The sequence below is a fragment of the Polyodon spathula genome, chromosome 3 (genome assembly GCF_017654505.1).
Source record: "Polyodon spathula isolate WHYD16114869_AA chromosome 3, ASM1765450v1, whole genome shotgun sequence".
In the NCBI taxonomy this organism is placed as follows: domain Eukaryota; kingdom Metazoa; phylum Chordata; class Actinopteri; order Acipenseriformes; family Polyodontidae; genus Polyodon; species Polyodon spathula.
Window position 1 is genome coordinate 58,877,739 of NC_054536.1, and position 13,231 is coordinate 58,890,969.

Below are 13,231 nucleotides of genomic sequence, written 5' to 3' on the forward strand. Positions count from 1 at the left end.
AGGCAACCTCGATCTCAGTGGTCTGTCAAGCCAGTGGAGTTTGATGTGAGGAATTTGACATTGTGGTGAAGCTATTTTATCCACAGGCTAAAGTTAGCAATTTACAGTTTGGTGACATCAATAGTTTTTTTTAACTTCCATAATATTTAGACTGATGACCATATGTTATTTGAAAGTTAAAAGAGCTATTTTTAACAGCAGGATAGTTTTATGCTTATAAATCATGTATACACAACGTTTTTTCTTTGCTCTTGTTCAGAGTTTTGGTAGTATGTGAAATGCCCTTCATGTTAACATATGTAACAAGAAATAGATTGTCCTATTTATATCAGCCAGATATTTTCTTGGGTAGGATTTGTGGAGCCTGTTTGATCTGTTTGGCATATTACTGTAGGTGCCCACTTTGATTTCCAGTGACATCAGAACAAATTATTATTATTATTATTTATTTTATTTATTAGCAGACACTCTTATCCAGGGCAACTTACAATTGTTACAAAGTATCACATTTCAACGTATCATGTAAGATTTCACATTACAGATAAGAGCAGATGTAAAGTACAATAAAATGAGTAACATAAAATCTAATTCAAATAAGAGCAAAAAATAGACAATATAGTAAATAATTACATGTAAGAGCGGGTTCGACTAAGAGCAGTTAAGTTATGTTAAAACAATTTGCTTATACAAGTAAAGTCCAGTATGAGCATGTAGTAAGTACGATAAATGGATGCGAATGATTTCAAATAAAACAATTACAAAAAACGTTCTTACAGAGACCTGTAAGGGTAAAGTCAAGTACAAGGTACAGGAAGTAGTTATAATTAAGAGCAGTAGTAGAATACGGAAAGGTATGGAGCAGTTCAGTGCAAGTACAAGCTGATGCAAGTACTGGTACAATTGGGTGCCGTATAGTGCAGTATAGTCGAGAGTTGTGAGATTTACAAGTGCTGTCTGAACAGGTGTATCTTGAGGAGGTGCTGGAAGGTGGTCATGGACTGAGTCCTGATATCAGTGGATTGGTCGTTCCACCACTGATGGGCAAGGGTGGAGAAGGAGCGGGCTCTGGAAGCGGGGGAGCAGGGGGCGGAGTACAGCAAATCTGCTGGTGGTGGAGGAGCGGAGGGGGCGAGAGGGGGTGTAGGGAAAAATGATAGAATGGAGATAGGAGGGTGCAGAAAGGTCAAGACAGCGATAGGCGAGTACAACAGTTTTGAATTGGATGTGAGCAGCAATAGGGAGCCGGTGCAGAGAGCAGAGCAGCAGTGTGGCGTGGGAGAAATGAGGAAGGGAAAAGACAAGGTGAGCAGCAGAGGTTTGGATGAGCTGGAGTGGATGGGTAGCAGAGGCAGGGAGGCTGGCCAGGAGGTAGTTATTTATTTCATTTATTTATTTATAGCATTTATATAACTCTTTTTATACAAAAGTATCGCAAAGCACTGGACAGTACATAGCAGAAAAAAGAACAAACCACAGTACATTTGTATAGCATGTCACACATACAACTGCCACACTCGGACCATTTAAATAACATATTTCAATAACAGTATATACATAATAATAAATAACAAAAGCAGCAATTTTAAAGTTGCAGTAAAACAAAGTAAGATAGGAAAGCCATTTTATAAAAGTGCGTTTTTAGTCTTGACTTAAACTGTAATGGTCCCAGCTTCCCTGACGGACGAAGGTAGAGCATTCCATAATTTCGGAGCTCTACAAGAAAAAGCCCTGCCTCCTGTGTTGCTTTTGTTAACCCTAGGAAGGGGAGTAGTCAAGACGGGACAGTACCAGTGCCTGGTTAGGAGCTGTATTGGGTAGTTAGTGAGAAAATTCTGCTTATGTGGCTGATGAAGAAGCGACAGGAGCATTCCAGAGTAGAGATGTGCTGCGAGTAGGAGAGGGAGGGGTCGAGGGGGACACCGAAGTTCTTGGTGGATGAGGAGGTGTGACTTGGAGAGGTTGAATTTGAGATGGTGAGGTTAGAGGAGTTAGATTTGCAGCGGCAGGGAGAAGCCAGAGGACAGGAATGAGAGGAGAGGATTAGGGGGATATTAACGTTAATCATGGTAGGGAGCAGTAGTGGAAAGGAAGTAGAAATGGCTACTGGAGCGGGTGGTGCCGAGAAGGAGACGAAAACAGATGCAAGAGCATCCATTAATAAAGAAAAAAGAAATGTATGCAAACCTGGTCTGGAGTTGCAGTGACTTCAGACCTAATAAGAGCAAATACAAAACACAGTACGATTTGATATCGGGACAGTTCAAGAGCAGCTAAGTGTTGATAGTTACATCGGGGTTAGATATGAGTGTGAGTGAAATACAAAATACTACAGATTACAGGATTATATACAATAAAATAGGGAACAGATAAGTGCAAGTTAAAGTGCATTAAAGGCGGAGTGCTGATTTTTCCAAAAGAGAAGTGTTGAGTAGGCCTAATACAGTGCAGTTAACATTGGAGGGGTGACTGGGATAAGGGAAGGCCACCTGTTCCAAGGGTCAGCCCTGTGAGAAGCATGAAACACAAAAAAGGAAGAGAACTGACATACTGTAGAATTGTCAACAAGGAAAGATAACCAAGGCTTTAAAAGGCATTTCTTGCCTCATCGTCTTATGACAGTTGGAACATTGAGTACATTTTACCTGAAGTACCAGGAAGCAACAGCAACTGTTAATGTATTCTGCTGCTCTGACTGAGCCACTCAAGGACATTTACCTTTTTGTTTCTTTGCCACTCCAGTGTAGCTTTGGCTGTGTGCTTTGGGTCGTTGTCATGCTGAAAGGTGAACTTCCGTCCCAGTTTCAGCTTTCTTGCAGGGGGCAGCAGGTTTTCCTCGCAGACTTCTCTGTACTTTGAGAAGTTTGGGGGGACGACCTGATCTAGGTAGGGTCTTGGTGGTGCCATACACCTTCCACTTCTTAATAATTGTCTTGACCATGCTCCAGGGATATTCAAGGCCTTTCATATTTATTTATACCCATCCCCTTATCTGTGCCTTTCAACAGCTTTGTCCCGGAGTTCTTTTGAAAGTGCCTTGGTGGTCATGGTTGAGTCTTTGCTTTGAAATGCACTACCCTGTGCAACTGGAACTGCTGAATTTATCCTGAAATCATGGGAATCACTACAATTTAACACCTGTGGAGGCCACTTAACTTGGTGTGTGATTTTGAAGGTGATTGGTTATTCCTGAGCTAATTTAGGATTGCTATTACAAGGGGGGTGGACACTTATCCAACCAAGCTATTAAAGTTTTTATTTTTAATTTTCTACATTTTTCTAGAATTATTTTTTTCACTTGGAAGTTGTGGGGTAGGATGTGTAGATAAATGAAAAAAAAATATTTTAATGCATTTTAATTCCAGGCTATAAGGCAACAAAAGGTGAAAATTTTGAAAGGGGGTGTAGACTTTCTACAGGCACTGTGTGTGTGTGTGTGTGCTTATGCATATATATAATATATATATATATATATATATATATATATATATATATATATATATATATATATATATATAATACATACCTCACCAACACCACACACACATATATATATATAATATATATGTGTGTGTGTGTGTGTCTCTATATATAGATATATATATATATATTATATATATATATATATACACACACACATATATATATTTATTTACCTTAAAAACTCCTATATGTAAAAATCACCAGCTATATTTTACTTAATATTTAATCCAATTAAATTCTTAATAATGACAGAGTATGCAGTATCTATTAGAGATGAGAACTGAGATCCAGGGTTTCATTTAACCCATGTGGTTCCATTGTTTTCAAAGTGAAAATCCAAAAAGACTCTTCTCAAAAGCTGTTTGATTATATTACCTCCTCTTTTAGGGATTGTTACTTTTTCAATCGCTATATATTTAAAGCTTGATGCAGAGCCATGATTCAGTTTTTTATAATGTCTTGCTATAACGTAATCCACGTTATTTAGAATTGCAGCTTTATGTTCACCAGTGCGTGAACATAAAGCTTTGTTTAAAGCTTTGTTTGTCCTATATAGGCTAATTTGCACAGTCATTTAAGCATATAAATCAAATGAGTGGTATTACAATTAATACATTCTTTGATAGTATATTTTTTGCTTGTATGTGGATGATTAAAGTGTTTGGTGTTATATGTATTTGAACAATGTGCGACATAAAATGACTGCATCTCTTTGACTTGAATCTTATGTAACGTATTACTACATATTCTTTTCATGTGTATGAATTGGCCATATGGAATGTTTTTAATCATGTGTTTTGGATGATCACTTTCTGCATGCAGAATGGTATTTCTCTCCATAGGCTTACGAAAGATTGATGCAGAAAGTTTACCATCACTGTTGTTTGTAATTAACAGATCAAGAAAATGTATTTCAGTTTGACTGTACTCCATCGTGAACTTTAAAGTTGGATAACTACTATTTATGTAATCTTTAAACTTGAATAAATCAATTTCTGTGCCAGTCCATATTAAAAGTACATAATTTATATTTATTTTCCAAAATAAGATATTTCTTAAAAGCGGACTAGAAGCAATGTCATCAATATATTTCTTTCCCAATATCACATATACAAGTTTGCATAATTTGGAGCAAAACATGAACCCATTGCAATCCCTTGAATTTGTAAATAGTACTTATTTTTAAAGAGAGAATAGTTAGATTTTAAAATAAAAGTAGTTAACTCCAGCAAAAAATCCATAGGTAATTCACTTTGCCTGGTTTCCAAATAGAACGACAGTGCCTCCAGATTGCCTTCATGCAGTATATTAGTGTTCAAGCTTTCCACATCGAGAGACCAGCAATGCTCCCGGAGGAGCTACATACTGGCGAAGCAACTTGATCACATTTTTAGTGTCCAATAGATAAGATGGTAACTCTTTGGCAATATCTAAAATAAAATGATCTATGAATTGACTTAATGGTTCTGAAATAGAGCCATTCCCCAATACTATAGGTCTTCCTGGGGGATGTTGAGAATCTTCATGTATTTTTGGTAACATAGAAAACTGGTGTTACAGGATATTTAACCTTCAAAATTTCAACTTGATTTGTGATCAGATTGCTTTCCTTTGCTGTCTCTCGTATTGCATTTCTCTCAATTTTAAGTTCCAAAATAGGATCATTAGTCAGAAGTCTATAAAACTGCGTGTTACTTAATTGTCTTAATGCCTCAGAAACATAGTCCTCGAGGTTCTGAATGACTATAGACCCACCTTTTACCTGCTGATTTAATTATTATACTGTCATTCTTTAAGTTCCGTAATAGCTTTTTTTCTGTTTCTCTTATGTCTTGATGATTGGGTACTGGATGTTTCTTTAAAATGCATTCTATATCCTTTAATGTTAATTAAAAGTATTTATTGTAGGATTCAAAACACCTACTGGAAAAAAGGTAGATTTCTTCTTAAATTTATCCAGTGAGGTACGTTCTGCTATCATCATTTGTATTTTAGTTTTAAAAAAAATGTTTCAGATTTAGTTGTCTAAAAAATTTATACCAGTCCACCTTTTAAATTAAATGCATTAACTCTATTAGTTGGAACAAATGATAAACCCTTATTTAGTACTGACAATTGTGTTTGATTAAGTTCATATTTAGATAGATTTGTTACCACAGGCTCCTGGTGACCATCCTCTGGGTGGGGCTGTTGTAGCGTCTCTTCCTGTTTCGCCTCTTGCCCCACCTTGTTTTTTTTATGCTCTCTCGATGTCGATATGTTTCTACATTGTAGCAACTGTCTAAAAAACTACTGCTTGATGTAGTTGAGGTGTCACTTGATTGTCCCAGGTCACTTGAATAATGGTCACTTGTGGCCAAGTGATAATCGGAGTGTTTTTTTGTCCTGCGTTGTTGATAAAATCTTTTAAATATTCCATTCCAATTGTAAACAGTCCCGTTCTTGTAATCCTCAGTGTCTCTTTCATATTTCTTGATTTTTGTAGGATTTTATTTCGTTTTTGAATTGTCCAAGTTCCTCCAACGTATTTTGTTTATATACTCTTCCAGTTTAATTTTATTTTGTAATTTCTCTGGTCTTTAGCACTTCCGTTTTCATCAGTGTACTTTCATGTTTTGTTTGTTAGATAATTAGCAGGGTTAAATCCAATGAGCATTTGTTCAATACTTGTTCCCATTCTTTCAAAAACACTGGATCTTATGCGCCAAATGTAGGTTTTTTTTAAAATTTATTCTCAGACCTTGAGGTATTTGCTTGGCCCTCCAGTATTCGGACAAAGTTATGGCATGCCATTTCAAACAAATCTTTTTCTTGTAACCATAGTTCATTTGGGATTTCAATTCCTGTATGATTTCATAGGGATAAAAGTATTCTTTGGGAGATCTTCACAATGTCCTTTGCTTGTTCATCTGTTATTGAGGCATTTACTCGAGATAAATGAAGCTGAAATTGAAACTTTCAATTTAGATGGCTTACCAAAAGAGTTTCCGTAAAGGCACCGTTATAGACTGGGTAGAAATATTAAAGATTTAGTAGTTTTGTCAGTGTATAAAACACCAGCATCTAATGAAAATTGGTTAACAAACTCTTTCTATGGTAATTTCCGATGTGTAATGTACACATTGTTCAAATACATATAACGCCAAACATTTTAATCATCCACAAACAGGCAAAAAAATATACTATTAAATAATTTATTAATTGTAATACCACACATGTGATTTATATGCGTAAATGTCCATGCATATTAGCCTATATAGGACAAACAAAAACGAATTTGAAAATACACATTGGTGAACATAAAGCTGCAATTTGAAACAACAACATGGATTGCGCTATAGCAAGACATTATAAAAAATTGAACCATATCTCTGCATCAAGCTTAAAATATATAACGATTGAAAAAGTAACAGTCCCTGAAAGAGGAGGTAATATAATCAAACAGCTTTCGAGAAGAGTCTTTTTGGATTTTCACTTTGAAAACAATGGAACCACATGGGTTAAATGAAACCCTGGGTTTCAGTTCTCATCTCTAATAGATACTGCATACTCTGTCATTATTGATAATTATATTGGATTAAATATTAAGTAAAATATAGCTGGTGTTTTTTACATATAGGAGTTTTTAAGGTATAATTGTTACTTATTTGTAACTGATTAATGCATAAATGAAGATTCTGGTGTGTATGATTTCTGATAACACCATGTAACAATTTTTTTTTTGGTTCCTGGGTAGTAAGTGTTATTTCCTAATTGCTTATGCCTCAAAAGTATAGAAAATGGCTATTATTCCCCACAAACTTTGCATTTGTGAGCAGGACAGTGATATTTTGAAATTTACCTATTTTCCAGAACATTCCAGATAGATTCAGTGCTGAGTAAACTTGGAGGAACTTTCTAGAACTTTCCAGTAATATAAATAGTAGTATAAATACAGGGGCCTTAAGCCCACCAGTTCAGTTTAGTTCCAGCTGCCTAAGTGGATACATATCTGCATTTTTCTGAGATGGCATCAAGCATCCGGCAAGACGCATTTTGCTATGTCTGCGGCCAATTTATCAAGACAAGAGCGAAAAAGTACTCTGTGGAAGCATCTGCTAAGATGTGTGAGGCCTACAAGGCATATTTCGGCATGCCTGTCGGGGATAACAAGACAAACCCTGGGCACCTCATTTCACCTGCGAGCACTGCAAAAAAACTCTGGAAGGTAAGATGGACAATTGTTGCTCGGAATTTTATGTTATGAAATTTATTAATTTTTAAAATTGTAAAAGTTTTTAATTTTAAAATGTTTTACAATTTTCAATGTTATTGAAAAAATATATCATATATGAAAAATGTTGCGAGAATCTCTTACACATTAGTCATGGGTGAAATAAATGTATTTTTGTAGGATGGTACAGAGGGGAAAAGAGAGCCATGAAGTTCGCTATCCCAAGAATTTGACGGGAACCCACTGACCACTCAAGCAACTGTTACTTCTGCGTGGTGGACCCTTCCAAACGTCGGACTGGCAAGAATGCACCTGCTATCACGTATCCGGACCTTCCTTCATCCATCACCCCGGTGCCACACTGCCATGAGCTCCCTGTACCGCCTCCTCCGGAGAGAGTGCAGCCATCTTTAGAAGAGAGCAGCAAGTCAGACAGCGAGGAAGACGTTGTAGATCCAGATGACAATTTGAGGTGGAGCTGAGGAGAGAAACCCATACTACCCCAACCAAAAAGACCTCAACGACTTGATTAGACAGCAGGGACACCAAGGCGCACTACCACAGGCGGGACTGGCCACAGCGGACCGAGTTCTCTGTGGGGAGGAACAACGTCAAGTGGGAGCCACTGGTGGACCCCCGGAAGGTGCTGATGTCACCACTGCACATCAAATTGGGCCTTATGAAACAATTTGTCAGAGCGCTAGATAAGGAGTCGGCAGCCTTCAAGTACCTTCAAGACTTCTTCCCTAAGCTGTCTGAGGCAAAGGTCAAAGCCGGTGTCTTCGTCGGACCACAGATAAAGATCCTGGAGTGCAATGAATTCCCCAAGAAGCTCTCTAGTAAGGAGAAAGCGGCTTGGAACAGCTTTGTCGCAATGGTTCGGGGCTTCCTGGGCAATCACAAGGCCGAAAACTATGTGGAGCTGGTTGAGACTCTGGTGAAGAACTATGGCACAATGGGCTGTAGGATGTCCCTCAAAGTCCATATCCTTGATGCTCATCTTGATAAATTCAAGGAGAACATGGGAGCGTACTCGGAGGAGCAAGGGGAGCGCTTCCACCCGGATATACTGGACTTTGAACGCCGCTACCAAGGATAACGAGAACATGATGGGAGACTACATTTGGGGGCTGATTCGTGAAAGTGATTTACAGTATAATCGTAAATCTCAAAAAACCACTCACTTCTAAATCTTTTGTAGTCATTTTTGTATTACTTTAGTATAAATACATGTTAATTTGGATTCATATGTTGTTTTTTTCTGACTTTATGTGAACGAAGACACACATTCGCCCGTTTTCTCATTGGAAATAGGTAAATTTCTAAATAACACTGAACTGGTCACAAAAGCAAAGTTTGTGGGGAATAACAGCCATTTTCTATACTTTTGAGGCATAAGCAATTAGGAAATAACACTTACTACCCAGGAACAAAAATTGTGTTACATAGTGTAATGTGACTTCATGTATTTTGTAACCTTTTGCTATTGGCATTATACCATTCATAATGATGGTTGTACAAATGACATGTTATTGTTTTGAAGTTTAGGATAAATAGCTTGTTAACATTACACTCATTTTTTTATAAGGGTGATTTAATTGTTTCAAAATTAAAATACACAAGAATTGTTTGCCTGCCTATTTGTAGAATCTGGAATTACTTAAATGATTAGAGATAACTTGTTGTTTGGTGGTTCAAGTATAATTAATTAACATTTAAATTGTTGATTGATGTTTTAGATTTAAATAGTTTTATCGGCAATGATTATTCAATGTTTATTGATAAAATGAATTATTTATTTGACACAGACATAAGATATGTAACTACAGTTGCTTGCGAAAGTATTGACCCCCCTTGGCATTTTTCCTATTTTGTTGCCTTACAACCTGGAATTAAAATTGATTTTTTGGGGGTTTGTATCATTTGATTTACACAACATGCCTACCACTTTGAAGATGCAAAATATTTTTTATTGTGAAACAAACAAGAAATAAGACAGAAAAACTGAAAACTTGAGCGTGCATAAGTATTCACCCACCCCCCCACCCCCCCAAAGTCAATAGTTTGTAGAGCCACCTTTTGCAGCAATTACAGCTGCAAGTCTCTTGGGGTATGTATCTATAAGCTTGGCACATCTAGCCACTGGGATTTTTGCCCATTCTTCAAGGCAAAACTGCTCCAGCTCCTTCAAGTTGGATGGGTTCCGCTGGTGTACAGCAATCTTTAAGTCATACCACAGATTCTCAATTGGATTGAGGTCTGGGCTTTGACTAGGCCATTCCAAGACATTTAAATGTTTCCCCTTAAACCACTCGAGTGTTGCTTTAGCAGTATGCTTAGGGTCATGGTCCTGCTGGAAGGTGAACCTCCGTCCCAGTCTCAAATCTCTGGAAGACTGAAACAGGTTTCCCTCAAGAATTTCCCTGTATTTAGCGCCATCCATCATTCCTTCAATTCTGACCAGTTTCCCAGTCCCTGCCGATGAAAAACATCCCCACAGCATGATGCTGCCACCACCATGCTTCACTGTGGGGATGGTGTTCTTGGGGTGATGAGAGGTGTTGGGTTTGCGCCAGACATGACATTTTCCTTGATGGCCAAAAAGCTCAATTTTATTCTCATCTGACCAGAGTACCTTCTTCCATATGTTTGGGGAGTCTCCCACATGCCTTTTGGCGAACACCAAACGTGTTTGCTTATTTTTTTCTTTAAGCAATGGCTTTTTTCTGGCCACTCTTCCATAAAGCCCAGCTCTGTGGAGTGTACGGCTTAAAGTGGTCCTATGGACAGATACTCCAATCTCCGCTGTGGAGCTTTGCAGCTCCTTCAGGGTTATCTTTGGTCTCTTTGTTGCCCCTCTGGTCCGTGAGTTTTGGTGGGCGGCCCTCTCTTGCCAGGTTTGTTGTGGTGCCATATTCTTTCCATTTTTTAATAATGGCTTTAGTGGTGCTCCGTGGGATGTTCAAAGTTTTGGATATTTTTTTATAACCCAACCCTGATCTGTACTTCTCCACAACTTTGTCCCTGACCTGTTTGGAGAGCTCCTTGGTCTTCATGGTGCCGCTTGCTTGGTGGTGCCCCTTGCTTAGTGGTGTTGCAGACTCTGGGGCCATTCAGAACAGGTGCATATATACTGAGATCATGTGACAGATCATGTGACACTTAGATTGCACACAGGTGGACTTTATTTAACTAATTATGTGACTTCTGAAGGTAATTGGTTGCACCAGATCTTATTTAGAGGCTTAATAGCAAAGGGAGTGAATACATATGCACGCACCACTTTTTCGTTATTTATTTTTTAGAATTTTTTTAAACCAGTTATTTTTTTCATTTCACTTCACCAATTTGGACTATTTTGTGTATGTCCATTACATGAAATCCAAATAAAAATCAATTGTAATTCCAGGTTGTAAGGCAACAAAATAGGAAAAATGCCAAGGGGGGTCAATACTTTTGCAAGCCACTGTAATTAATATAATTGGTATAAATGTAAAGCCTACTTTCAATTCAGTTAGTGAACCTGAAGAAGACACGGTAGTGTCAAAGCGTTGTTTGTTTGCTTTTCTAGTCATGTTTTAACTAAAAGAGATTTTTTTGAAGAAAATAAACGAGCAGGAGTTATGTAATTGACCTGTTTGCCTTGTGTCTTATAACGCACCCGGGGCGTGTGGATATTAGAGTATATCCCACATCCTGTCGTGCCTTTTTGCTTATGTATGTATGTATGTGTATGTCTCCTACTTTCCTGAGCTAGTAGATATATGGAGTTGGGCTCTTTTCAACATACTGATCTGTCCTTTTTCTCTTTTCAGTGTAGTGAAGAAGGTGTCTCAGTATATGGCTGATGTGCTGGAGGACACCAAGGACAAAGTACAAGAGAACCTGCTGGCGAATGGAGGTAAGGAAATTCCTGTCAACCAAGCATATTTGTAGATGAAGGAATGCAGACCACACTCCTGTTCTGTTCATAAAGCTTCCCATGGAGGTTGGTTAAAAAAATGTATCAAGCTCTTGAGTAGGTAAAATTGCACTTTTTTTTTTTAAAGGAAAATAAATTGGTGAATAATGGTAACTGCTAGAAAACAATTTTAGTTTTTATACATTCAGTGCTGTTTTCTGATCGCCGTGCAAATGTGAGTGCAAGCGCAAATTCTGTGGCGCAAAAATGAAGTGTAAACGTAAAAAAAAAAACCCACTGCGCTGAATTGGTATTCTGAATATATGTCCTGCGCCGTTATATAGCGCCTGCCCCATCGCCACGTATCACCATAAATTTCGGGGTATGGTATCATTAACATATTCGCCGAAGCGTTTCTGATGACAGTTGAGCACTGTGTTAAGACCTGTTGAAACCAGGTTTATTCTGTTGTGCAATCAGGAACTTTTAACACCTGAAAACACTATAAAAAAGGAAAATGGTCGTAATTAGCAACTGCATGCGCTTGGACTGACAAAGTGGAAATCAAAGAAAGAAAAAAGAACCTGACGAAAAAACGAGAATGTAAGAACTACCAATATTATTCATAAATTAATAATAAATATATGAATTAATAAAAAAAAATCCTATTTTGCAGATACAATGGAGTACTACATTTATTTTTACGAGCACTGTAGCATTTTCTTCTCATGGCAATTGTTACAAGTGAAAATATTTACGTACAATATATGGAGAGCAGCATAACAGGAGTACCACTTCTGTATTTGTATGTGTATGTCTGTCCTTTCTTTCTCTGGTTGTTGCTGCGTGTGTGTGCATGTGTCATGTGCAACTTTTAACTAGTTAACTTCTGTGTAAACTTAACACAGTGTATTTGCTTTGTTTCAGTGATTGAAATAAGTCAGTACTATCGGCGGACTTGAAACAAGATATCGGTTTCGCTGCCTGATAATGTATGAGGTTAACTAGTTTGAAACATTATAACAAATTAGAAAATGGATTTCCTTTAACCTGATTGGTCAATACAAGGGCTTAAATCTGAAAAAAATGAAGGACCTTAAATGTTATCTTTCAAACTATGTTTAATCACTGTTCCAAATCAACCCGCCCGAAAATACGTAAATACAGTATTTGTGTATTTTACCTTTTGCCTGCTTGTTGAAAGTCTCAGTTCTTGTAGTGCACACAGCCTCTGAATGTTGTCTGTCAGTGTAAAATATTCGGCTTCCTTACTGCCCTATCTATTTATTTAAATTTAGTGTAGCAAATAAAGATAACATTAAATAATTGAGAAAGTGTTTGCTGTCAATGGTAATACAGTAACCGCAATACTATAGCAACTAGTCTCCGTTTTGAATGACAAGTTGAAATCAAACAACTGCACGGAGTCTGTTAAGTTTCAGCAACTTTATTTAAGCTTATTACAGTAACAACACAGGCACCTCTCATCTCTTCTAAAGCCAGGAGGAGGGTTGAACACACACTGTGAACAAGTAACCGAACAAACAGCACGACCATACTGTAGATATCTAGATTATTTATAATTAGTAAAACTTTTTATTTTATTTATTTTGCTAATAAATGTTAGGACCTAAATA

At 37.4% G+C, this 13,231-nt stretch overlaps 1 protein-coding gene across 2 annotated transcripts in view; it reads left to right on the forward strand.

Moving 5' to 3' along the window:
- The window catches only part of LOC121313253 (V-type proton ATPase subunit C 1-A-like), a 47,973-nt gene that overhangs the window by 12,950 nt on the left and 21,792 nt on the right, over nt 1–13,231 (forward strand). For both annotated transcript variants that reach the window (XM_041245592.1, XM_041245593.1), the window contains exon 4: nt 11,509–11,594. In XM_041245592.1, the coding sequence (XP_041101526.1) occupies nt 11,509–11,594 (86 nt within the window). The remainder of the gene's footprint in view (nt 1–11,508; nt 11,595–13,231) is intronic.